At 42.0% G+C, this 26,905-nt stretch overlaps 1 protein-coding gene across 1 annotated transcript in view; it reads left to right on the top strand.

Moving 5' to 3' along the window:
* Window positions 1–26,905, top strand: part of Heg1 (heart development protein with EGF-like domains 1) — a gene marked incomplete at its 5' end in the record, with an annotated part of 80,291 nt that overhangs the window by 41,113 nt on the left and 12,273 nt on the right. The window contains 8 exon segments of the mRNA XM_005386545.2: window positions 983–1,099; window positions 1,664–1,783; window positions 5,134–5,237; window positions 7,466–7,524; window positions 7,770–7,930; window positions 12,517–12,651; window positions 18,247–18,289; window positions 18,473–18,510. Of these exon segments, the coding sequence (XP_005386602.2) occupies window positions 983–1,099; window positions 1,664–1,783; window positions 5,134–5,237; window positions 7,466–7,524; window positions 7,770–7,930; window positions 12,517–12,651; window positions 18,247–18,289; window positions 18,473–18,510 (777 nt within the window).

Raw genomic sequence — 26,905 nt, 5'->3', positions numbered from 1 at the left:
GCATGTTCACTGGTTATATATTCATGGTGTTTGATTACTAGGTGCTGAGCTTACATAGGTGACTTTAGGTATACATAAAGTAGCAGTGAAGAATAAGAACACCATTTTGGGGTTTGGCCCATTTGTTTTTAAGGTTATTCTCTTGGAGCGAAGACTCTTGACTTCTATCCTGTTTTTCTCATTCTTTTACTGATTTCTTCTTGCAGATGATACAGTTATATGGTAAGATTCATCTTTTCTAAGCATGTGTCAGAAGTTTTTATGAAGCAGGCATTACACAACTAGAGTGTGATATTGCAATTACATAGAGTAAAATAGATTTGTGGTCATTGCCCTTGGGGGATGAGTCTAAGTGACACAACTTTGTGTCATAGGGCTTCAGTGAACTCAGATAGGGCCTATTTTACAATATGTAAGGAAGGAGGTCATTGTAGTGCTTATAATTTTGTGAATGATGCATGATAGGTAGAGACACAACTACATTTGGAGATTTTTTTGAAGAGAAGTTACTATGATTTTGATAAACGACAGGGCATGCATATGTAAGTGCACGCACGCACATACACACACATACACACACACAGGGTGCATCTTGCAGCAGGAAGGATGAACTGTTGAGGGGGAACCCCCCATGTGTTTTAAATTTGCATTGACTCAAGTAGAATTTTCTAAGTATCGTAAAGGTAGTATAATTATTCATGCTGACCTGAGTGACCTGTAAACACCGTTTGATTTGAGCCAGTTCTTGCATGTAGGCATTCAGTTATCTAGCCACTCTATATGGATACAGACTGGTGTTGGTAGCCAGTCCCATTGCCCATGTCTTCTGCACCTCTTGGGACCCCATTCTGTTTTAGTAGTGTGGCTTTTCAAGGCAAGTAAACAAACAAGAATCAACTATTAACTGAAAGAATTAAATATTTACCTAGAGCTACCTTTACATTGCCTTTGCGATTGTGTTATTTCTGATATGTCTTTTTAGTCGACAGCTGTGCCATGAACCCGTGTCTTCATGATGGTAAATGTATTGTGGACCTCACCAGTCGTGGCTATCGATGTGTATGCCCCCCTTCATGGCAAGGAGACAACTGCAGTGTGGGTAAGAATGAAAGTAACGTCCAGTGGTCTGTGGTATTGTGTCAGTTATTCAAAATGTAGAACAATAAGCTTTTAAATTAATACCATGCTTACTTGAGAGTTAACATGTGTGTGCGTTACCTGCAGAATAATGTGAGGTATCATAATGCAGTGCTGATAAACTTCCTGATCTGGTCCCATTCCTCAGACTCCCTATGCTTCTGCCACACTGGACCACCTATAGTTCCTTGAAGACCCCTTCACATTCTTATCCTTGGCATTTACTATGCTGGTGCCTAGAACTGCCCACCCAAGTCTGTTTCTTGAAGTCCTTCCAGTGTTAGCCCAGATGTTATTTGAAACATCCTTAATTCTCTCCTCCATCAAAATCTGCTGTTGTCTCTATACATCCAAAACACGCCTTATGTTTACAGTTGTTTATACACCAATCTATAACCTCAAGAGTAGTTGATCTCTTGCTTATCTTTAGCTAGTGCCGTTTGATTCTTAGTGAGTACTGCTATACTCATTTATGATTTTGCTGTCTGCCAAAATCACATGGTCTTGTTTTTTTCCTCTTTTGCAGATGTGAATGAATGCCTCTTAAATCGCTGCCCACGTCAGGCCATATGCAACAATACTCAGGGATCTTTTACCTGTAGATGCCCTGTTGGGTACCATTTGGAAAAAGGAATATGCAATTTGGGTAAGAGATTTAGTCTATCTTAGAATTTATTCTGAATCACAATATATTTTACAAAATAACATTTACTGTTTTTCTTTCTATTCAAAATTAATATTTGTTCAGGATATAATCTTAAGAAATTAAGAAAGAAGTACAAGACATTGCCTATTACTTTAACATTCAGAAATATATTACTTTGTAATTTGTTAATGTGCATTATATTTTACATAGTTGAATTCATGAAATTTCTATTAATTTTATATCTTAAACATTTTCCTGTTACTAAAAATATTATACAAATATCTTAATGACTATATACCATGCTATCATTTGTGTATATCATCTGTGTATTCGTGCTTAACCATTCTACCCTTTAGTTGGGAAAAAAAATCAAAAGGATATTCTGACTACATAGTCTAAAAAAAATTGTAGATGGAAAAGAGAGAATAACATTCTCATTGTCTTACCACATTCACACATTCTTTTCGTTTTAAAAAATGGTCTTCATGATCTTATCTACAGGCAGATACATTTTGACAAAGCTGCTCCTATAATTGTACCACACTATTTGTTATAGTTTATTTCCTGATTTGATAGGCTCATGAAGCTGTTTGGTTTTAAATACAATCTCCATTTTATAGGTTAAAAAGCAGGCAAACAAACCAAATAAAAACTAAGACCCTTACAAGGTTCTGAGTGGCCAGGTTTATGTAAACAGTTGATGAGAGGCCCGGTTTCCGGCCCATAGTTCTTTCCATTACACAATGCATTAACTGTAAGATCCTTCATGTATACAGGGTGTGACCCTTGGTAGGATGCTCAGTTTAATACCAAACTTTTTAAAAGAAATTAGAAAGAAAAATACAGAGTTTCTAAGTGGAAAGAGGAAATTGGCACATAAAATGACAGGTATTTGAATCATCTTAACTTGCCCAGTGGGATACTTAGCACACAAAAGTGCTCAGTGAATATTTTTGAGAGACTAAATATTTGTGTCCTTTGAAAGTTATCTACATGAATTCCTATTACCTTCAGAGATAAAGGGACTTTTTAAGAAGGTTGGTACCCTACTAAAGTAACAGGAAAAGTTTGAAAATTGTTTTAATATGAGAACCGGACACTTTTTTAAAGAAAAAGAATCTAGACATATAGCTGTCACTCCAAACTAAGAATTCCTTTTGTTCTTAGAATTTATTTACATTTGGATAACCTGTTCTGCTTAGCCATACCTTATATGACCATAGCCAAGAAGTTTTAGTTTAAGAAGAAAGAAAGTGGAAATAATTTTATTTTGAAGTACACTTACCCAGGACTCAGAGGCCTAGTTTCTATACTACATAGCCCCTGAGCCTCAGTTTTCTCATCTGTAAGATCACATTACAATCTGCTTTGCTTCCCAGTCAAGATTATTGTGATGATCAGAAAAAAACTGTATTGGACCAAGCTTTGAAAATAGTAAAGAGCTGTCCAGATGGGAAGTTTCATTTAACATTAGTCTCAAACTCTTGGACCAAATTTAAAACTGTGAAAACAAACTACTCTGATACAAAGTAGTAATTATGGATATTTCCAACAACTATTTAGCTAATATAGCAGGTAAGTGCTGTGTTTAATTAACATAGCAGTTAATCACCAGTTAAATTTGAAGTAGAAGTTCATCTTAAAGCCGGATGATGTAGCTGCAGACATGAGGGTATAAATAAATGTCTGTGGAAAAATCCCTGCCTGGAAAAAGTGCGGGTTTGGGGAAGCCAGTGATGCAGCTTCATATTCATGCTGAAAGCAGAGACCACATTGACTGCCAAGATTCGGAAAGCTTCTTTGTGCCCATTGTGTATACCCACGTCCACGATGTCTGTTCTCTAGGGAGAGTCTGGGGATGAGCCTAGATGTGTGAGAGGTGAAGATGAAGGAGAGGGGTGACTGTTCTGAAGCCTGTGTGCAGTGCCCCGCAGGTAGCACAGATGAGGAGAGCAGTTCTGTTGCGTTAACAGTCATCTTTCCCTTTTCAAGTCATTTAGCCTTATTGTTCATAAACATCAGAGGAACATGCAAATTAGAGCATGCTGAAATGCTTTCATTTGGCCAAGAATGTTTTCAAAGAGCTCCCTGCTGCTCAGAAAGAGTCCTAAGCAGCTGGCTTCACTGAACTGTAGAACAAGCAAAAAGATGTTAAATAAGGATTAAGCGCTTTAGACAGTTAAGTCTAAGATGTTAAATGTTTTCCCTAGCTCATTTATGCCCCTTTTTCTTAATTCTGCATGCAAGCTTTCCATGAAAGAGCAGCTTCATGGGCTTCTGTGTTTTGGGTTTTTTTTTTTTTTTTTTTTCCTGTCCAGAGGGAAAGATAAGAATTTAATATAATGGAAGATAAGAGCCAGATATAAAGCAGGCTGTCAATTTTTGGTTGTCTGCCCATTTCTAAGTCCCATCCCCCTCAGGCCGAATCCGCACAAACTGGTGTTTACTAGAATTTTATTTTATGAGTGAAATGGGCCTTGAAAATGGGGCTGTTTTCTTTAATTTCTGAGCCCAGCAGTGTCTTGAATATGGGTTATTTTCATTAGGTGGCTCATAATCACAGCGTGTGGCAGACCCCAGAGGATAGACCCACAGTAAATGCTTGGCTCCTTTCTCTGTAGCCTGCTGGTTGTTCTCAGAGCATCACACACTTCCAGGGCAGAGGGTATAGTAGGGAAAGAACTTTGAAAATGGCCACACAGGAGTTTGAATGCTGAGTTTGACCCTTGTGGGCGGGATGATCTTTCTCAAGAAGTTACCTAACTTCTGGAAACTGTTTCTTATCAATGATAAAACAGGCATTTCCTCTGAGCAAGAGTAAGGGGGTTGGATGAGGGTGCCTCTAATGAGAAGAGGAAACCAAAGCCCCCCTTTGAAGTCAAATAAAGACCTCAGAGAGCAACAGTGTTCCTTAGTCTAAAGTCTGATGAGCCTTGATGAATAATTTGTGTCTGGCCCCACATCCCCGCTCCTTCCTCCAGAATTATGTTGTTTAGACCTGCCCATCGTTCTTCTCACAACCTTATTGAGCATCTGTTTGGTAGGAGGCCATTAGAGGGATGCCCAGAAGGTGTCTCTTCTCAGCAGTACTTGCACATACACAAAAAATGCTTCTTGAATCTCCCACCCAAAGGGTTACTCAGTGTAACTCTTCAGGTCAGTCCAGTTGATTGCTCACTGTGCTAGAGAAGAACCTAGGAGAGGCAGGGGCGGTCTCCCTCAAGGAAAAAGAAATGCAGAGATCATCCTGAACAGGAGGGTAAAGCTGGCTGCCCAGAAATTCACAAACACGACAGCCCTGTATGGGTCTTTCTGTTGCATGATTTAATAGGTAACATTTTCATTTTCAGTTAGAACCTTCGTGACAGATTTTAAATTGAAGAAACAGTTTCTTAATACTACCCTGGAAAAATATTCAGATGTACAAAAAGTTGAAAATGAAATCACCAAAACGGTAAGTTTCCTTAAAAACCTCTTATTAAAAAAAATAAATAAAATGCCTCTTCTGATAGTCCTTTGTTTTCTAGGACAGATTTTATTCAGAGTTGTGGACTGACTATGGTTCACCCTTCTCTCCTGGGCTCTTCATTTCTTTTATGTCTGAGAGGGAAACTTCATGGTAAAATACAAAGCCTCTTAGAAATGGAAGAGAGGTGTTGAGAATTAGAAGTATTTCTTCAAAGATGTCTTCACATTTAGACTGTACTGCTGTTGTGTGTCTTTTCCATGTGCAAATTCTTGATCACAAACATAAAGGCTGCATTTACCAGTGAGGGCTGTTGGTGAAGAGGGAAGACCCAGTGCTTTAGGACAACTTTCCTTTTAAGATGGCACAGAAGTTTAGGGCCTGTGCAGGGTGCAGGCCTTCATGTTACTTAGAGTTGGTGTCTTATTTGACTTGGATTTTTTTGTCCAGTATCACTGATAAAGGGATGATAGTTAACTGCCAAATAATATAAGGGAAATAGTCTAACGCCCACCTGCTAGTTGAGTTCATGCTCTCTAAAACTGAAGAATGAATTGTAAGAGCAACAGAGGTTAAAAGCAGAAAATATGTATTGGGAGAAAGAAAGCTTTCCTCTAAGAGAGACAGAAGGGGTCCCGGCTGGGTTGTGGAGGACCCCATTTCTCAAGGGAGTTTTATAGAGCAAAACTATGAGGTGAGATGGGTCTAAGGTAGGAAAAAAATATAATCAACTAATGAGATTGTAAGTATAGTTGCTTAGGTAACATTGATACAATGGGAAATCACAAGGTGGGTATGAGGTAGGACAAAACCATGGTGAACCTATAAGATTAGAGTATAATCACTTAAATAATATTGATTAAGTGGAGATCAAATGGAGAAGCAAGTCATATATCAAATGTTCAGGAAAAGAACCAGGACTTTTCCTGAAAGGGAGGTTTTGGTCCCTTACCCAAGGTAATGGATACCTATTTAGAATGTAGATATAGTCATTCTATCTTTTGTCTTGAGGTCTGGCCTTTAACAAATGTGCGCTACCCACCATTGTAATGTATCTGTATTGACTCCTTTCGAGGGCCTAGCACTGTCTGACTGCCTGTAATATTTCTAACTAACTTAGCTGTGCATAATATCACTGTGTAATTTATTGGTGATATGATGAACCTGCCCATAAGAGACAATAAAGAATTAGGCAGCAACTGAGGAAACCACTCACGTGGTCTTTCCCAAGATACCATTCTGCTTAACAGTCCTCAGAGAAAAAGTTATTAAGGTAAGCATTTGATAACATTCTACACTTATCTCCACCTTCTGAAGCATCAGATGGCTCTGAGGCACTGGCTTTGGAGACAGATGAGTCTTCATGAGACATGACATTGAGACGTTCTGCTCCATGGAAAGTATCTCTGGTCTCTGTTATGGAGGGTAGGAAGGAAGTAGGCACATACTTTACAGAATAGAGGGATTTTCCATTCTCTCTGAGGGCACAAGGCAAACACGGGGAGCAGTTTTTAATTTTCTCTCAAAAAAAGGGGTCTTGAGCGGGGCGTGGTGGCACACGCCTATAATCCCAGCACTCGGGAGGCTGAGACAGGAGGATCCTTGCGAGTTTGAGGCCAGCCTGGGCTACAAAATGACCTCAAGGTCAGCCTGAACTGCATAGCGAGACCCTGTCTCAAAAAGACAAAAAAAAAAAAAGAATTGTACAAAAGGGCTCTTGACTGACAGAATGTAATTTCCCGCGGAGAGCCTTTTTGAAGAACACCTATCTTTGAGTTAGGTCAACTCACTGCCGATTATGAGGGCTCTGTGTCGGGCGCATGAGTCCTGGGGAAGCTGAGAGAATTTGAGTCTTTTCAGTGTGCCCGTTCACTGAGCAGAATCCAAATAAACAGTTGCCGCTGAGTTTTCTGAAACCCCAGGTCTTAGAAGAGATCTGCTCCTTTGAAGATGTTTTGTGTCCAAGGGTGCTGTTCTGAACATCATTTCCTGCCAAGATTTCCCCGCTGATTTACTATTTGCCTCTGTCCCTTTGTACTCAGGGAACAACAGACAGGCATTTAAGAGAGGAACCGAAAAAAGGACACCACTTGTGTGCAAAGCTGCCTGCTGATAACTTGGTGGCTGGAAAATGTCTATTTTATCCTGAAAATAGGTTCTTGGTCAAAGGCTTTTGTCTAACTTGCAATTACTGATCAACCTGTTCTTCCTTGCAGTTAAATATGTGTTTTTCAACATTACCTGGTTATATCCGATCCACGGCTCACGTATCTAGGTAAGAAACAGAATTATATTTGTCTGTGAACCAGTCTCTGGAAAAGGGAGGCTATTCTAACATGGACAGTAGCAACAAAACTGGGCTCTACTTCAGCGGGGTCACTGTGCGGCCCAGGGTCAAGGTCACGGACCTTCATGTGCTCTTACTCCCTTCTGGAGAATAGCGATGACACTTATTTTTTAAAAACTCTGGGGTCCTCGTGTCATTTAGGTCAAGTAAACTTTCACAACTTTTGCCCCTAGGGAGTCCAGTGCATTTGTGACTTCCCTGCAAACCACCTTTTCCCTGGCCTCCAGTGTGACACTGTTTGACCTGAACGATGGGATTCAGAAATTTGTCAACTCCTGCAGGTCCTCTGCTGAGGTCTGCCAACTCTTGGGATCCCAGGCCCGGGTCTTTAGAGGTAAGAGATGTAAAGGTCCTTGGGGAGGACCCTGCCCACACATTCAGACCCAGACCCACACATTCAGACCCCAGGGATAGAAGGTGTTCTGGGCTCAAACCCAGAAAAACTCATCAGAGAGCCTGCCTTTGGAAAGGATGTGGAGCAAGAGGACTTTGTATGTCTGCGCCTTTGTGGGGGTGTGCAGGTGCACACAAACACACACACATGCACACACATACACACCCACAGAGCCCTGCATGCACATAGCCTTGAGGGCACTTGGTCCGTGACGTGCAGCCCCTTCTGTTTCTCTTGTATGGTGTAGGGGTGGGAAGGAGAGGGATATAGGATCTAATGTAATAAGGAGAAGCTAACTACTTTTGTTCCCAAGGGAGAAAAACTCACACACAGAAGCATATCTGCTTGTCAGTGACCCCAAAAGCTTCATCATGATCACTATTAAGTAAAAAATGCATGTGCAGTATCACCTACCTTTTTTGCTTATTTACAAATTATAAACACACATAACAACACTAGAAGAATACATAGCAGAATACTCGCAGTGGCACCAATAACAATGATGATTTTTTTTTCTTGTTCTTGCTTTGCCTGTTTTATCAAAAGCTTCTGTAGTGCATCGAGAGTAAGGCACATGAAGAAAGGAATTTGAGACAAGTTTAGAAGGCAGATTTGGGTCTTGGAGGGGAAGTTTCACCTCTGGGATGGGAAAGCAGCTAGAATCAATGGTGTTTCTTTGCAGAAGGGGCTGGTCCCACTTGGCACATCATAAGTGATCAAAGTGGGTTCTAGTTAGCTCATCTTACCACAGGACAAGTGCTGGCAGAGGATGCGGGATGTAGTGTAAACCTCCCCGTCTGGCATCCAGATGCTGGACAGAAGGTGAAAGATGAGGTTTTGCGTTCTGTGTACTGGTTGATCTAGGACACTCCAGTGGGTTAGGTTTTTGTAATTGCCGGTCCATTGAATTTTCTTCTGTGGCCTTGCATACTGTGGAACTTGAGAGCTGGGTAGTTAACCTTTCACCTTGGAAAAAGTGCTGGAGTTTGGCCAACTTAAGGGCTAACTATTAATTTGAAAATATGGATTAAACTTTCTAGTAACTCTGGAAAATAACTCTAGTGGCTTTCAAATGGGATGTTGGATAAGGTGTATGCCCCATTATACTGTCCTGAAAACTGAGGCTCTTTGGTTTGACTTTTTTGTTTCTTTTGCCAAGGATTCAGGTGTACCAGTTTTTCCTCCCCAGTGAGGCAGGAACCTTTCAACTCACTCCATATTTATGGAGTACGTTTTATATGGTCAGCATTTGTACAAATAGTACTCATTTGTCCTCTGTAAATGTATTTGTGCCTTGCAAATCAGGTGGCGAGAGACGGATTTGTAAGAGCCTGCTCATAGCAGCCCTGATGCTCTCTGACTTTTGTTCTTTGAACTGATTTGATGTGGCTTGCAGTGTGGCTCCTGTCATCCTTGCTTCCTTTCTGAGGCCCTCAGTCTTTACTTCTCCTTTCAGAGCCTTTGAGAACAGAAATAGCCATGCATGTTGACTAAAAATGGGCTCACTTGCCTGTTTTTCCCTCCAGGTTTTGCAAGCACACCCCAAGTTACCCAAGTCCCTTGGTAACTTTTCTGACTTCTAGGGAGATGGCTTGACTAGTAGGAGCTGTCAGGTTCTGACGTCTAGGTGTTTCCGGCATGTGGAGAGTACTTGGCTATTCTGGACACTTGCATTGGAAAGGAGGTTTTTTTTCCCTTCTATTCACAAACCATCCACTTCCCTGCTTTACAAAGAACTGCAGTTCTCATGGTCTCCAGAGGTTTGTAGACCTTGGAAATCCCCCATGGAATGTCTCAGCCTTAGATTTACTTGAGTGCTCATTGTCTGTTTGGGCGGATGTTATGCCCAGGAAAGACCATGGGAACTGTGAATGTAGAAAAATCACACCATCAGGCTTAAAATGAAAATGAGATTATATGAAGTGTGGTCAAAAAAATGGTGAAGGTTTAATTTTTTTAAAAAACATGTTACAGTAAAAGACATATTGTCATGAATCCTGCTCAAAGTGCACCTCCTTGCTTCAAACACTCTTTTCCTATCATTCTTGACACTTTTCGAAGCAGTTCTGGAAGTCCTTTTTGTGAGCGTCTTCAGTTGCACTTTCGTGGCTGCCTCAGTGTCCTGAGTCCATTGAAAATGTTCACCCTTCATGCTCATTTTGACTTTGGGAAGGAGTCAGAAGTCACACTCTGCCAGATCCAGTGAGTAAGGTGGGTGAAGAAGCGCTTTACAAGCCGACCTTTCCATGGATGGCAGTTGGCAGCAGCATTCGCTCTATGTTTTATCACCTTACAGACACTCAGGAAAAGGACTTCCAGGGCCACTTGAGAAAGTGGTAAGAATGATGGGATGAGTGTATTTGAAGAGAAGGGAGAGTATTTTGAAGGAGATTAATGGCAATACGTCTTTTACTGTAATTTTTTAAAAATTTAAACATTCCCTGTATATTTCGATCATATCTTGTATGTGGTTTTGTTTGATGGAATTATGATAAAACATTCTTTGAGAATGTTGAGGAAGGTAGCTCCTTACTGCAGAGGCAGAGCTTGTTCTCCCTGATTTTGCGTAAATCTGTTTCTGTGCAGGGATCAGTTGCTTCAGCACAGCAAAGAGTGTTTGCCTGCAGCCTAGATCCGTGGGCAGGATGGAAAGAAAACATGACATTGGCTTCCAGAAAATATCTAATCAGACCCGGCAGTCCAGGCTGGCCGCTGGACAAGGCTAGGGATGCCCAGATAACTTTTTGTCCTGGCAGTATTTCTTTTTCTATTAAGGGTAGTGGACTGGCAAAGCCTTCAAAGAGTTTAGATGAGGGTAGTAGAGGTTCAGTACCTTCCTGATGCCAACTTCGCAGTGTTCGCTTGGTGAGATTTTCCATTAAAAAAATTTCCCCCTTAAATACAGACTTTTTACAATAAACAAAGGAAATTCAGTCACACACAAATGGGGTTCTGATTTAGCATGCGCACTTCCACTGATAAAGGCAGGAAATTCGGGGTTGAGAACTGAAGCTGTGTCCTTAACTTACCTTGCAGTGCCCAGGCTGCTCCCTGACTTGAGTTCTCAAAACTCCCTACCAGAATGGCTGCTGGGATCCTGTGTGGGCTGATGAGCCCTAATGCTAGCCCTTCTTCCAGGGCCTGCCTGGCCAAGGAGCAGGTTTGCAGTGGCCACAGCTGCTGCCTCATTTCTGAACAGGTTGAGGTTCCTTTAGAGTAGAAGAAGGCAGACCATGGCTAGAGAATTGGCAGCACACCGCTCAGCACCAGCAATATACATGTCCCTTCCCATGTCCGCCTTCCTCCCGTGTTGAACTTGCTCTTGCCTCCCAATAACAGTGCACGCTTATCTTCCCTTGCCCCATATGTGGGTGTTCACCGTCCAGTTGGTTTCATATTTTTGCTCTTCTGTCTGAGCACTCCCGTTTATTACATGGACCCTTTTCGGTAGGTCTGCCTCAGATGGTAAAATGTGCCCTCGTTGTATCTGCTGTAATAAATTCGTAGAGGAGCGTGTGCCCAACAATGAATGCTTTACAATAATGAAATGATTCTTTGTCACTTAAGAAATAAATAAAGCCCTAAAGTGAACATAGAAGCAGCCTGCCAGATTGGCTTCCACCTTGCCCACCTCTGCTTCTCTTGGTAGTGGTGCTGTGACCAATGAACTGGTACATCTTCAGCACAGGCAGTCCTACCTGTGGACATACTAGGTACCAAAGGCCCAGAGGTGAATAAGACACCATCACTGTAGTGGGAGAGACAACCAGATAGACACAACTACACTCCAGCATAGGCAGTCAGGTACTTCTTCTGTTGGGCAGTGCACGCACTGTCAGGGCAGCAAGCTACTTGGCAGGAGTGTGCCGCATCCCCCAGGCCAGTGGTGGTGAACCTGTGTCACATGTGCTGCGGTGGGCATGCAGAGCCCTCTCTGTCATTTACAAGCTAAATAGCTCCAGCATCACTCCAGCAGCTGCACACCGGATAACAGCACTCACGGGGGCAGCACTGGCGCTTTGTGATAAATAAGTGGGTTTTGAGTTCCAGTTTGTGTACTTGATCTCTGAAAGGTTCGCCATCACTGCCCAAGGCCATACAGACACACAGACCTGAGACGTGCTTCTACTTGAGACAGATCCATGTAGTAAGAACTGTCTGTGACCTAAGTTTCTCAGCTACCTAAAAACATGGTCATGTTTTCTGGGTTTGGCCCAGTCCTCCTGCTGCCCCCACCTAGTCCTCTAGCACTGAAGGTGTAGAACACCCCAGCTTGAGGCCTCATTTGCACTGGGTGCTGCACCTCCTCCAGTATGTTTTCTCCGTGACTACGTTTTCAGTGAGGAGTGCTTGTGAACACTCAGTGCTAGGGGCCAGAGCTGACACAGAGAAGGGGTGGCAGAAGGCAGTGTAGAGCAACCTTGGAAAACTTTTCAGAGCCTCTTGGAATACCAAGTTCATGCATCTTAAGTTTTGAAGTGGAAAAGGTTTTGTTTTGTTTTCACTGTCTTGTTTTTCCATTTCAGCGGGCAGCTTGTGCAAGCGGAAGAGTCCACAGTGTGACAAAGAGACCTCCATCTGTACCGACCTGGATGGAGTTGCACTGTGCCAGTGCAAATCGGGCTACTTTCAGTTCAACAAGATGGATCACTCCTGCCGAGGTAGCCACGGTTTCACCTGCTGCTCTGCGCTGTCCTAGAACAGGAAGATGCTCTTCTCTGTGTAGTCCTCTCCCTCTCTCCTCTGGGTGCAACTCTTCTAAGTTGGGGGTGACTGGTTCTTGTTATTTTGTTCACAGCAGCATTGACTACATTATCTCCTTAGAATAATAGCATTATCTCTGTCTGACTGGTACATGCTGATCTATCCAGTTCCATTCAAAAGAAAAGGGGAAAGGAAAAGAAAAGAGAATGGAATACCTGTAGGAGCGATGCTTGTTTTGTTTTGTTTTTCACTTAGAGGAAGTTAGAAAAATCATTGTTATAGTTACCACAGCTTTATCTATTGCCTGTTAATCTTTTAAAATGGAAATACAAGCATGGAGCCCGGCCTGTGCCTTTTAGAGGTAGCTGTGGCTCAGAAGACCTGAAGCAGAGCCATACTCTTCCTCACTGGGTTTCATCTTTGGGCAAGTTAGTTCATTTCCCCAAGCCTCAGTTTCCTCTTCTGTGAAATGAGTATTATGGTATTTCATTAGTTATTTCTAATAATTAGAAAAAGGAAGTGTGTGGAGAAGTACTTTGTAAGCCATCAGCATTTGCTCTTGTATTTTACCCAGGCTGATGTTGAATTAATGAGTTGTAGTTTTAAAGCTTTCATGAAGTGTTTGAGAGCTGAAATCTAATTCTTCTAACCTTTTAGGTGAGGTTTCAATTACTCAGTTTGAGATAAAGCCTGCTCCGTGAGTATAGTCTGAGAATATTGCTTTAAAATAAAATTAATTCAGGACCAGAGCACAGTACACTCTTACATAAAAGATTGCTGCAATTCATCAGCAGCAGAAAAGCTGGCACTGTAAATATAGGCTAGTTTTTGTTTTTTATGTAGCTTTAAGTATTGCCTCCCAATGGAATGCAGTTGACAGCAGATTTCCTGCCCAGTCAACACCTTGCTGGTGACAGATGTACTGGGATCTGAGTAAAAATCACATACTGGGGCAAGGTGACATGTCACTTATTTCTGTCAGGACTTCCACCAAAGGGCTTGTTCCATCCAAAGAATGTAAAAATACATTCTGGGGCAGCACTCTCATCCTGATCTTCAGACCATCTGACCTTGTTAGGTTTAAGAACAAAGTTCTTTCAAAGTGAGCAAGATCATTCTCCAGGCAGGACCCGTGGTGGGTCTTAAAGAACCAGCTCTCTGAGCTGGGCATCAGTACCACTTACAACTGCTCTACAGCTTCTCTCATTGCCGTGCCAGTCTGTTGCTTTGCTACAAAGAGATGGCACTTCCTAGTTCCCTCTTACCTGGTCTAATGCAAGTGTTTCTTGATCTTCTTAGAAATGAGGAGTTAACAAAAGAGTTCAAATCATCCTACTACAGGGATACTTCCATACCCATGTTTATAATAGCAGTTTATAATGGCCACATGTTGGAAACAGTGTATGTCCATCAACAATTGAATGGATAAGGAAAATGTATTTACACACAATAGAGTACTACTCTGCCATAAAGAAAGATGAACTTGAGGCATTTGTAGGCTGTGCTGTAAAGAACTTGAGGCATTCATAAGAAAATGGGTACAACTTGAGAACATAATGTTTGATGAAATAAGTCAGGTACTCAAGCTCAATATTGCATAGCTTCTCTTTATGAGAAATATAGATATTTATATATACACACAAAAAGATAAAGATCAAGGTAAAGAGATAAATAGGACATAAGAAGTTCAAATACTTCCCCAAATTACAATCCCATTGTTTTAAAAATATTTCAATATATATGCTAATCGGTTTCGTTTGTAATACTAGTTTTCTTAGATCATTGAAAAGAAAGATTGCTTTTATCTGTTTCTTTTTTGTGAGAACCGTTTTGGTTTATGTCTTATACTCTGATAACCACTTTGAAGACAGTGATACACAGTGTAATAACTGTTGATATTTTCTTATTTGATTATGAAATTTTGTTTTATTTTGTTTTTTCATAAAATAAAAAGAAGGAACAGGGAATCGAGCCTGGCTTCACATGGGAAGGCGATGGCACTGAAGCCCCTGTGTGTCAGGTGCTATGCAGATGCCGGGAGGGGACAATAGGGGTAAAAGTGCAGGCATGTAAGGAGGTGGCCTCTGTGAGCGGTGCTCCAAGAACAGCCCAGCCTGCCACCCTTGCTTCCAGCTGGCATGAGCTACTTCCCTCTGTTTCCAAGTCAGCAATTTCATAATTGTGCCAGAGGCTAGCATTAGCAAAAGCAGAGCTGTCAGAGATTTGCCAAGTATAATGACATAGGTCCCGGCAGTTTTACATTTATCAAGTAATGACCCAAGAAGTGGTGTGAGAAAACCTTGGTTAGCTTGTGGGCTTGTTGCTCAGGCCATGAAGCCCCTTTTCAGCAGCACCGTGGCCATCAGGCCTCCCAGGAGTGGATCCTGGAGCTTTGTGGGCCGCAGCCTTGTCAGCTGGGTTCTCATGGCTTAGTAGTGACATCTTCTGGCCGTGGGTGCTGGAGCACAGGATGTGTCAAATGATAACCCTTCAGGATGCCTCCAATTTGTCAGTCCCCTGGGGAAATGGAGGAATTATTTCTAGATCAGTGCAATTCAAACTAGTTTTTGTACTGTTCTCAGTTATACACAAACACGCATGCTCCTTAGGGTCTCACATGAAAATCTTTACAGTGTCTTTACCAGACTTTGAAAGCTAGTTAAAAAATTAAAACAGGTACCCTTTCTTTAGGTTTCTTAGCTTCTTTCCATCAAGTAGGCATTACGATGAATTCTAGCAATCTGTTTGCATCTCACTAGACTGCAAGTGCCTTTAGGGCCAGAATCACATCTAGAATAGGGCTTAACACATTGTAGGGTTCAGTAAGTGACTGTTGAATGAACACATGGACAGTGAGACAGCAAATATGGTAGGAAAAGATTGGCACCTCTTGACTTACTACCCGCAAAGGAACAAAATTGTTATTAAGACTCTCTCATTTATTTATTTTTTAAATCCCTAATGCTTTAATTTGCCTGTCTCTGATAGCAATGGGGGAAGCCCAGTTGGGGCATTTATGTAAGCTGTTGTTACATTCATTTCATCTTTAGTGCTGTGTGGTCAGCATCCCTCCGGGCTGTACATAATGAGGAGCTGGCTCCTGATGAGCACAGGAGTGTCTCACTGTGAAGTGGTTCCCCACAGGGCCCCCAGCATAGCACCAGGCACACAGTGGCATTCAGTCTTTGATGAATGAGTGAATGAACCCTTTTGAAATAGATACCAGGGAATCAGACCACTTCTGCTACTGATGAAAATATCCCAGCCCATTGGCTCTCATGCAGGACAGCAGATGGACCTTACGTATGGCTGGATGTCAGCCAAGAGTAGAGTTCCTGCACGGCAGATGAGTGTTAAGTAGGTAAATTTGATACAAAAATGTTTTCAGGAAGAAGAGTTCAGAGTACAGCAAACTAGGGGGCATCAACCCACCTCAGTACCCAGGAAAGACAAGGGTGCTCAGCCTGTTCCTTCGGGAAGACCCCCTGTCATAAAGCCAGCAAAGAATTCAGAGGCATCAAAGACTGGGAGATAAGGTCTTGTTACCCTGTCCCCAAATGGGATAATAACATATTCTGTCTTTTTGCATAAAGGATCTAAAGCACCTAATAAAAAGTGATATAGTGAAATAAGATTTTAAAATATTAAAAAGTAAATCAGGTTTAAGGCAAAATTAATTTTTAAAACTAGCCAAGTTCCATAAAATAAAGTGCCTTTGTCTAGGAACCATCTCCGATATTCCGAAGCACTGGGCTCCAAGAGAAATTTCCCTGGGCACCCTCACCAAGAGGTAACTGAGGGGTATTGTGGCAGTGTGGTCCATGACGTCCTGTAATAAATGCCATAAGGATTTTCTGTAGCTACTTCTTACAAAATAATACCCTTTGGAACAAGAGAATGTAGCTTGGGGAAAGTGATTCTGTGGAACCTTAACAGTGCAGTCCAGGCTCATAGCTCTTTCATAATCCGCCATGAGATAAATTATAGATTGTGTAGTTATGTATTTTTTTTTAATTTTGAGATAGGGTTTGCTAATTCACTACATTGGCAAGCTAGGCTCCAACCTGCAATCCTCCTGCCTCAGCTTCCCAGAATATTGGGATTATAGACATGCACCACTCTGCCCAGCTCAAATTACAAATTATTTAGAATAGGGTTTTCCAAACTGTGTTCTGCAAAATGCTAGTTATGATAAGTTATTTAGGAAGTAAAATAAATGCCAGAAACATTTAACCTCTCCCATTAAAAAAGTAGAAGGAAAAAATATTAAACACATCTGCACAGTTAATAAATGGTGACAGGCACAACTCTGGAAAAGGATCTTCAGGGTCTGCACACCACCCTGCCAGTCTTACCTCTCATCATGCATCCTACGAGTATTTAGAACTCAGTATGTCTGCTGCCTGTTCAGAGACAGCAGCCTTGGTACCTCATACCTTTTTTCATCTGTAATCTTTCATGCACTGCTACCATACATTAATCATGGATCAATTTTTTAATCATTCCTTGCATCAGAGAATTTGTGTGCGAGGCCGTTTTTTTCATTATCTGCCTTCATCCAAGCGTTCATTACAGTTTATGGTGCTATGTTGTAGTATTGCAGTGTTGAAAGTATTTCCATGATCAAATAGATTTGGGAACTGGTGATCCAGGGAAGAACTGGGTCTCTTCAGTGAAGCAGCGTTCCAGGAGTGGCACCACCAGCGGGTTTAGAGTTGTTTGTGGGCAAGGTGTCAATTAGGTCACATCTAGATATGTGTAGAATTCCTTTCAGATTATAAAATGAGGATTTTCTTATAAAAAGCTGGGTACCACCAGAATCATGTCTCAGAAAGTATCACCTATAACTTCTACCTCATGGAAGCAGGCTAATAAGACCAATGTTAGATTAAAAGTTTGATGTACGTCAGAGAAGGCAAAGATTTAAAGGTTTGTCCTTGTACATATGAAAGAATGTTCCACAGGAGACTTTTTTTTGTGGTACTGGGAATTGAATCCAGGACCTTTGCACTGAGCTACATTCCAGCGCTTTTTTTTAAATTTTTGAGACAGGATCTCACTAAGTTGCCTGGGCTGGAATCAAACTGTGTATCCTCTCATGTCAGCCTCCCAGGGTGCTGGAGTTACACGTGTGTGCCACCATGCCCAGCTGAGACATTTTTTATCTGTAGAGAATTTCCAAAAAGAATTACATTTGCTGATAATTACAACTATGAACATTTATGTAGTGGTTGATGTATGTCAGGCCTATGCTGAACCATTTGCAGGCTTCATTTTATTTAATTTCCTCTAAGAGACTATAAGGTAGTTTTGTTATTGTTGTTATCATTTTATAGGTGGGGAACTGAGAGCCACAAAGAGGTTAAGAAAAGTTTCTTACTGAGGTTGAGTTGGGCTGGCAACAGTATTTAGTTAGGTTACAGATAATTTCAGTTATCTGCAACCTTCTGGTTCTATAACAGTCTTGTGGACAGTAGAATAGGTGGCATTTAATTCATGTAAGTTGACCCATGGGAGATGAACATTAATGGATTTTCCTTTTCTTCTTTCAGCTTGTGAAGATGGCTATAGACTTGAAAATGAAACCTGTATGAGGTAGGTCCGTGTTCATTTATTCTGGTGAAGATGTTACAAATCTTACTGTAAAACTATCCTAAAATAAAGTCTGTCCTAAGGAAGAACTATCCTAAGTAAAGAAATGACTCAGATAAATTTCCTTTGTCGTTTCATTTGAGATTTGAAACTAATTCTTGTTGCTTTTTCTCTCTTGACTTGCAGTTGCCCATTCGGCCTTGGTGGCCTCAACTGTGGAAATCGTACGTATGCACAAGGGGAGAGTTGCGCTTGGGCAAGGCCCTGGCTTCTTTCCTTCGCTTAAAATCCACTGTCTTCTTAGGGCCTGTGCTGAGTAGCATGGGGAGAACAAAAAGACTTGCCTGGCGCTGTCTAGGCCTTGAGGTCTTGGAAGTGGGTACACATTCCTAAATAGCCCTGACCATGGACTGTGCTGAATGTCATAGGAGAATCAGTCAGGGTGGGAGGCAGGGAGGCCGAGGCCACTCCCAAAGGAGGATGTCTGAGGGGAAGGAATTGGAGGGAAGTTTGACATATCAGGCAGGAGAACCACTTAAATACCTTGGGGCAGCAATAGGCCCCGAGCTGTTCTGGGACAGTTTGTGAGGGGGCGTGGCTGGAGAATAGAAAGAGAAAAAGGCACAAAGCGAAAGACTTGGTTGGCAAAGTACACGGGAACTGGACTGTTTGATCTCTGGGCTGAGGAGTTTAGGCTCAAATAGTAACTGTTGGGAGCTGGCAGGAGTCTTAGTGCAGGAACACCATCTGATTAACAAAAGCAACTCAGCTGCAGCAAGGAGGAGCCTGTGGGGCAGTGTAGAGGCCTCAATATAACACCAACTAGGGGTCGGGACTACAGGCAGATTTGGAACCACCTGCTTTAAACTGACGTCTGTGCCCCTGAGGCCGACGATGGGGCACAAAGCAGTTGAGACTGCAGTGTATTTCACACTTAGTTCAGTTCTTTGAGAAAAGCAGTTGTGATTCATTTAAGCTTATTTGCACCGACAATTTCATATGTGCATTGAGACATTAGACATTATATTCAAAATTATGAAAGAAATTTTGGAGTATAGGATATAGTAGATGTAATAGAAATAATAATAATCAAGACTTTATTTTAGGGTAGCTTTGCCCTTCATTCTGCAGATAAATGTGTTAATTGTCTGTATTCCAAGTTTACTAGATTAAAAGTAGTATGATTTTATTTAATGTGTGGAAAGGCCCCAATTCCTATTTTCTAGCACTATACCGTTCCTTTTACCTCCTCAGTAGTATTTTCTTCATTCATAAAGCTTTTTTATTAGCAAACTCAGTAATGAAGTTTGAGCATAAGTGAAAAATAAAATAGAACAAATTCAACATTGGGTACAAAGCTAACAAACTCTCTTAGTGTACCCAGCGTGGAGCCACTCAGGCCAGAGCCTAGAGATTTGGAATTGCATGTCCAGCTGGGACTCCTGATAACTTCAGTCATCTGGTTCATCTTAACTGTAAACTAGGAAGAGGTTATAGTAGAGAGGCTAAGAGCAGGACTAGGGAAGCACTTCTAGAAACAAATGTATCCAGAATCTGCAAATAGAGAGGCCCTTACAGAATTAATGTTCACTTAAAAAGCTAAGTAGTGAATAACTGGATACTCTTTAGTGGTCTCTGAAGATACTACAGTGACATAAAGCCATATAATACAGATACTTGTTATGAAGGGTTTCAGTCACCCCCTACATCAAATGGAACTCAGAATGCTCAGATTATTAAAGTAAGGAAATTATCATACTTTAGATTTTTAAAAACCTAGTCAGAATTCTTGAGTGTCTGCTAAAAAGGATAGTCTTCAATTTGGGAGGATTTGGCTTATGTGAAGCAGTCTGATAGCAGTACATATTCTTTTCCAAAATTACTTTTGGTTGAAGGTGTAGCTCAATGGTAGAGCATGTATTTAGCGTGCACAAGGCCCTGAGTTTGATCCCCAGCAAGGTTACTTTTGTTGTTTTTTTGTTGTTTGTTTTTTCAGACCTTTGCTATCCATAAGCAGAAAAGGGATCTTGTGTTTTGGCTGTTTCAGTTGTTTTGTTTTGGTTTTGCCTTTTTAAAGATACTTATGGAAAACAAACATAGACAAACAATTTTTGAACAAGATCAGAGTAACTAGAGGTTTCTGAGAGAGTAAGGTGCCTAGCTCAGAGCAGACTTGGTATGAGAGGTGTGGCTGCAGCCGCTCACAGCAGGGGACACGAGGCAGTGACTGTGTGGGTCCAGGACCAAAACACATACTGAGTAGATTTAATAACCTAGGTTTAATCAAAGCAATTTCCATTTGGATTTTCAAATTACCGTTCCTTGCTGAGGAAGCTATGCACTGTACTTTGTGATATAGATACAGTTGACAAATACAGAATGTAACCTCTATTTCCTTAGCCTTGAAGGTGGCCAGGTAGAGAAAGAGAGAGATCAGCAGTTTGTCCAATTTCCCATTTCTTCAATTCGTTCCTGAAAACCACACTTACTGTAAACATCAGTGTTGAGGACTCCAACTGAGCCATAAAAGCAGCGCAGACAGAAAAGAAAAAAGTACAAAATTTGAGATCAGAGATAAAGAAAACATACAAAATTATATCTATATTATATATAAATTATAATAAGGGCCAGGGATACAGCTCAGTAGCACAAGCACCTGCCTGACAAGCACAGGGCCTAAGTTTGATTCCCAATACCAAAAAAATAAATAAATAAATAAATAAATAAATAAATATATATATAAAATAAGTTATGTCCTGTTATTATATATGGGACAATTGAGGAAACTATATAATAATGTTCAGCATTTCCCCCTCCCCATGTGGACTTTGGATTAAGGATGACAACGTGGAGAAATGGAGCAAGAAACACTAAAATTATGTAAATTACAAGTGATAGTCAAGGAGCTGGGGGCCAGAGAATCCAGGGGTCCTACTGTCTCCATTCCTTCCTCCTTATCCTTGTCGCATCCAATTGGAATGACAGTCTGAAAACTGACAGTCATCGCTCCACATCCACATCAGCAAGCTCGCCAGGCATTCTCACTGGGTCACGTGGTCCGCATATCAGAGTTTGTGAGGTGAAAGGGCGAGAAAAGATTAGAGAATCTTGCTCTCTTCAGTAGTCAGTTCTCACCCCAGCCCTCTTTGTTATAACTAATAGAAAGCATTCGGTAAGAGTCACTAGATGGAAGATGCACGCTAGTCACCACAACCCCTTTCTTCCTTCCACCCGTTATGAAGCAACGCTGCTAAAAACCTGCTGCTCCAGCCCTGCAGTAGACTAAGCCCTCTTGGGGTAGGGAGCTCAATTTATCCTCTCTTTCTCCCTAACAACACCCCTGGCATTTGATTACATCAGAAACACGAGGCCATGACCAAGCATGTCTCCTCAGGTGTATCTTTTTGGCAGCCAAGGCCCGGATGTAGGCCAGGAAAGTGGGTATGGTCACAGCCAAGAAGCTTCCATGACTAACTTCATTTGGGGGAGAGGGTGTATTGGGCCACTGAGTACTCAGCCACTGAGCTACACCCCCAGGCATTTTTATTTTTTTTATTTTGAAACAGGGTCTTGCTAAGTTGCCCAGGTGGGACTTGAACTTGTGATCCTCCTGCCTTAACCTACCTCCTTTCTGGACTATGGGTGTCCACTTCACCTGGCTCTGTGCCTAGCTTCTTAATAGTTTTTTTTTCCCTTGGTCCTCAAGACTATGATACCTGTGAGGGTTTTTTGCCTGAATTTATAGCCCTCAAGTCCCAAACTCCCTCTTTCCCCATGCAGACCTCACTCAGCTCCCCTCTGAAGTACTTTGCCTCTGGAGTACTCATAGGCTTCTGCTGGCAGGTACAGGATTTTAGAATCAGAATCAATCTTACACATATTTAACTTGGTTTTAAAGATGAGGAAATAGAAATTTAGAGAGGCTAGATGACTTGCCCAAGATTTTCCAACTATGTCAGGTTAGCCTCAGGATGTTAAACCTGCTATGTTATTTCCAAGGCTTGGCCTAACCAATTTTTGGAAATACTCTTCCAAAAGGAGAAATCATATCTCTCCAGTTCCTCACAAAAGAAAATGTTTTCAACATTATGCAACCCTAGTCTTTCTTATTTGAGGCCCCTAACCTGGGGTACCGTAAGGGGGTAGAAGTCTCAATTTAACCGAAGAAATGCATTCAAAAACCCTCTTCAACCCACATTTCCCTATCAACAGCCCCCAATAAAAATCAGTCTTTCCTGGCTGGCAAGCTGAGATAATCTGCTTAGGCGCTGACTCCATATCCGCCTACGGACATGGAAAAATCCAGTGGGTGAGGAAGCAGGGCCAAGAAGAATCTAGGTTATCCCGCAAGCTGGCTGGTGATGAGTGAGGACTTTCATCCTTTGTGGAGTCTCTTCATGAGCCAGTCGGGCCTCCAGGCTTTAGTGCTAGGTTCAATACTGGGCCTTTCGCTTCACCTCTTCAGCTCCGTCAGGAAGAATACCTTCTTCCTCTTTCGTGTCCTCGCTGATCTCCTCTGAGGGTTCCCTTCTTGCTTCTGGGACCAGGCGGGACTGGGACTATGGGGTGTAGAATGCAGAGGCCCGGGGAGGTCAACCGGAGATGGAAAGGAGAGAAGAGGAACAACCTCAGCTCCTGTCACTATCTCAGTCACGCTTTAATACAAGCCAGTTTCTCAGCTGGGCTCCAGGCCTTTCCACTTTTGTGCTTGGGAGGAGTCTGTGCTTTTGAGAGGCTTCTTGGGGTGCAGACTTGTGTGTGTCCATTCCTGGTGTTCTCAGAGCACAGTGGGGTTCATTCCCTCAGGTCACTGCTGTCCTTACTGTGCCCCTGCATCCACTGACTATTCTATTAAGTTCTTACGTCAAGAAAAGGTCAAGTCATCCCTATTGTGTTTGTGTTGTCCTAGAAGTAGCCAGAATTGTGCTGTGATCCAGGAGACATTATTGTGTCCTCTCCATTTGCCCAAGTCGCTGTCATTACATCCAGCAGAGGGCAGACACTTGTCAACATTGTCGACTCCCAGTCATCTTCGGTAACTGACAGTGACAGCTTATCATCAGAGAGTGCTGAATATCATTTTTGGCTTTTGGTACCTCTCTTACTTTTACTGTTGCAAAGCAATTTAATGTGCCTGATGATAAACATTATTTATAGTACTCTAAGAAGAGGCATTTGCTGTGCTTGCTTCAGTCACACACCAGCTCAAGACGCTTGGCCCCTGCCTTCTCTTTTGAAGTTAGGCTCAGCCCCGGGTGTGGGTTAAGGAGTTGGGAACATATGACTGTCATCCCCATCTATGATGATGGCACCTTGCTAGTCTGTGATTCATCACCTAATGTTGTGGCCTCGTACCAGAGCTTTAACCACCCATCACTGTTCTCCAACCACCTGCCACAGAAGACAATATGTACCTCCCTGGCCTGGGACTCTGGATTTTTCACAGGCAAGAATTACATCTTCTCTATGCAGACAGCTTGGGGCACCCACTTCCCCCGAATCTAGCAGGAGAGGGAGACCAGCTTTTACCAACCCTGCAATGTTCTTGAGAGTCCTTCACTCCTCATTCCCCATGGTCATCCAACTCCAGTATATATTCTGGGCTCAGGCATGACCTGTGTCCTGCCTTTCTGAGAGTTTCCTTTAACTTTCTAGTTATGCACACATTTCATTCCTTGCTGTTCATTAGAGATTATCCTTCAAAAAGGCAGAGCAAGCCCTGCTCATAAGTCTAGTTCCTGAGTGTGTGGAGCCTGAGTAGCCTGGCGAAAGTAGAGCCACCTGCACCTGGATGGCTCAGGCCTACACCTGTCTTGTTATTACTTTTCTTTTCTTTTCTCTTCTTTTCTTTCCTTTTCTCTTTGCTTTGCTTTGCTTTCTGGGGAAAAAAAATCCCTGTTTATACTTGAGATTCCAACAGCTTTGTCTCCTTATACCGTTTGTCCAGGATTTTTTTATACATTTGTTATCAGACATGTCTCTTGCCCCTTTCTTCTCTTTTTGGGTTTGTACTTTTCCTCTGTTGCCTGAGTTTTACACAGTTTTATAAGATCTCCCCTGGCACTTTGTTTTACTTCACCTTTTTCTCTTTTTAAAATAAATGTTGTTTTTGCACAGCATAAAACAATGCATGCCCTTTAATAACCCTAATAATTCGAAAATAGATGTAAAGGAAGAAGAGAAGTAGAGTAAATGAGCTCATCACCTGTTCTGTGTCCTGCTGGCCCATGGGACCAGCAGCATTAGTATCACCCAGGAGCATGTTGGAAATGTAGAGTTTCAGCCACCTCCCTGCAGACCTGCTGAATCACAGTTTGAATCTTACTGGACCCAGGAATTTGGTTAATGCAAAATTGCATATGTATTACAGTTTGAAAAGTGGGGTATTGTCCATCTTTCTAAGCATGTGTGTGTGTGTGTGTGTGTGTGTGTGTGTGTCTTTTTAAAGAAATTGGATCTCACTGAATATACTGTTTTGTAATCTGTTTTTAAACCTAGTAACCTACAGAATGTTTTCATTTCCATAATTGTGTAAATCACTTTTGATAGTTCTATAATGTTCTGTGCTATAATTTACTTAACCATTCCCCTCTCATTACCCTTTAAGAATCCTTCTTATATACCCATCCTTGAAGCCATGTGTCTGTTTTATGTTTATTGTCACTTTATGATTACAGAACCCACATAATTTTCCCAGATTACTTTCTTCTAGCCACAGACATTTTTGTCCACCCTTCTTTCCTATTCACCCCGTGTCCTTTCAGAGGTTATCCTTGCCCTCCAAAGACTCTAGATCTCTTCAGTGGAGACACCGTGCCCCCCTAGCCTCCCAACATGGCCAGTGAGGACATGGAGCCTGTTTTCCCTGTTTATGGTCCCATTCCAGAGAAACCAGAGCATTCCACTTACAGCTATTGCACACTTTCCCACCCCAACCCACAGTTGGGTGGCAGATGTATAAAATACCTTTTAATTATGTTTGGCCTGTCACTGCATGAGGCTATAAAAAGATTCAGACCAATGGAAATGCTGTGTGTTGTCAAGGAGTTACGTTGAACAAACGTCCTGGAGAACAGCACTAAACCGCTTAGAAGGAAGGAGAGACCATTAATTATCCAAAACCCCACTGGAAGTCTCATCCCGCTGAAAGTAGTCATCTCTGTTTCAGCTGACCTCCCTTCACGTCAGCAAGGAAGGGAAGTATGGCTCGAGAAGGGAAAGTGCTTCTGGGCCTGATCTTCCTGCTTGGAAGGACTGTTTGACGATGAGGAAGGGCTGAAGCTTTGGGGAAAGTGACAGAATCACGTGGAGCTTTACAGTGGGGCCAGTGGGCATAGGTGTATCCACACGCCTGTACATTTAAAATGGCAAATTTCAGAAAGTGTCCAGAAAAAAAAAAAGAATGGTGTAAACAGAGATGGAAAATGCCAGGTGTAGTGGTGCATGCCTATAACCCCAGCACTCTGGAGGCTGAGGCCAAGTTCAAGGCCAGCCTGGGCTACATGATGAGACCCAGTCTCAAAAACAAACAACAATAACAAAACAACAACAACAACAACAACAACAAAAAACAGATGGACAAGGGAAAGAGAGATTTAAAAGGCAACATTCACCATACTTCACTAATGAGCTCAGTGAGGGAAAAAAATAGAAAGAACAGAATGAAAGCAAAAATAAAATATGGCTACCTAGAAAGTCTGTGATGCAGCTTTCAAAGAAAGCATACTGGTTGGCTAAGATTCTTCAGGTATCAATAAGCCTACCTAGTTTAAGTAACAAAGAGTTCAGTTTGTTGGCAAGATCTTGAAGTATATGATGGAATCCCAGCATCAGAAACGGTAGGAATCGGGGAAATGTGGGAACTCCAGTAGCTGGAGGTCAGGGCCTTCTTTCCAGGGCCATTCTAGTGTGATTTCACCTTCATATCTGCTCTGCCCTTTGCTTTGTGCTTGGCCATCTCTCCTGTCCAGACAACTTGATGGAAAGTAAGAGGTGCCAAATAGCTCTTGAATGTCACTTGTTTAGCTGTTCTGAAAGAAAAGGTTCCCTTTTTCCCAACTTGAGATTCCCGGGAAGGAACTGGTTGATCCAGTTTGGACATGTGTTTGTTTCCAGACTGATCAGCTGTGGCCAGGGGACATTGTTACATGTACAAGCATGACCACCCCTCCAGAGGATGCAGATGGTTCCTGAAGCAGGTTAGCTAAGTAGTCAGTTCGGTAGATGCCATCCCAACAGAAACAAAGACACACACTTTACAGGAAAGGCTAAGACCCAGAGTAGGTTGGTTTGATGGAAAATACTAACCGTGATTAACAACGTCAAGCTGTGAAGATGAAGGGAAGGGGTCATTGTTTGAGAAACAGTGAACTATCAACAAATGTCAAAGAGGAGGTAGGACTGAGAATTCCAAGGTCTTCATTCTAGACCATCTTTTCAGACCAGAAAGGACAGGACAGACAAGCTTAAAGTGACTATTGCATCTGCCCCAGCTTACACATTCAGAGCAGCCATGAAGCTAATGTAATGAACATTGCACTTGGCATTGATCCCCATCTACTTTTTTATCATAACATACCTAAAGTCAATACTTAAGCTGAAAAGATCCACGGATGATAT

The sequence above is a fragment of the Chinchilla lanigera genome, unplaced genomic scaffold, assembly GCF_000276665.1.
Source record: "Chinchilla lanigera isolate Chin_1 unplaced genomic scaffold, ChiLan1.0 scaffold00026, whole genome shotgun sequence".
Taxonomy (NCBI): domain Eukaryota; kingdom Metazoa; phylum Chordata; class Mammalia; order Rodentia; family Chinchillidae; genus Chinchilla; species Chinchilla lanigera.
This window is presented reverse-complemented; position numbering and strand designations above follow the sequence as displayed.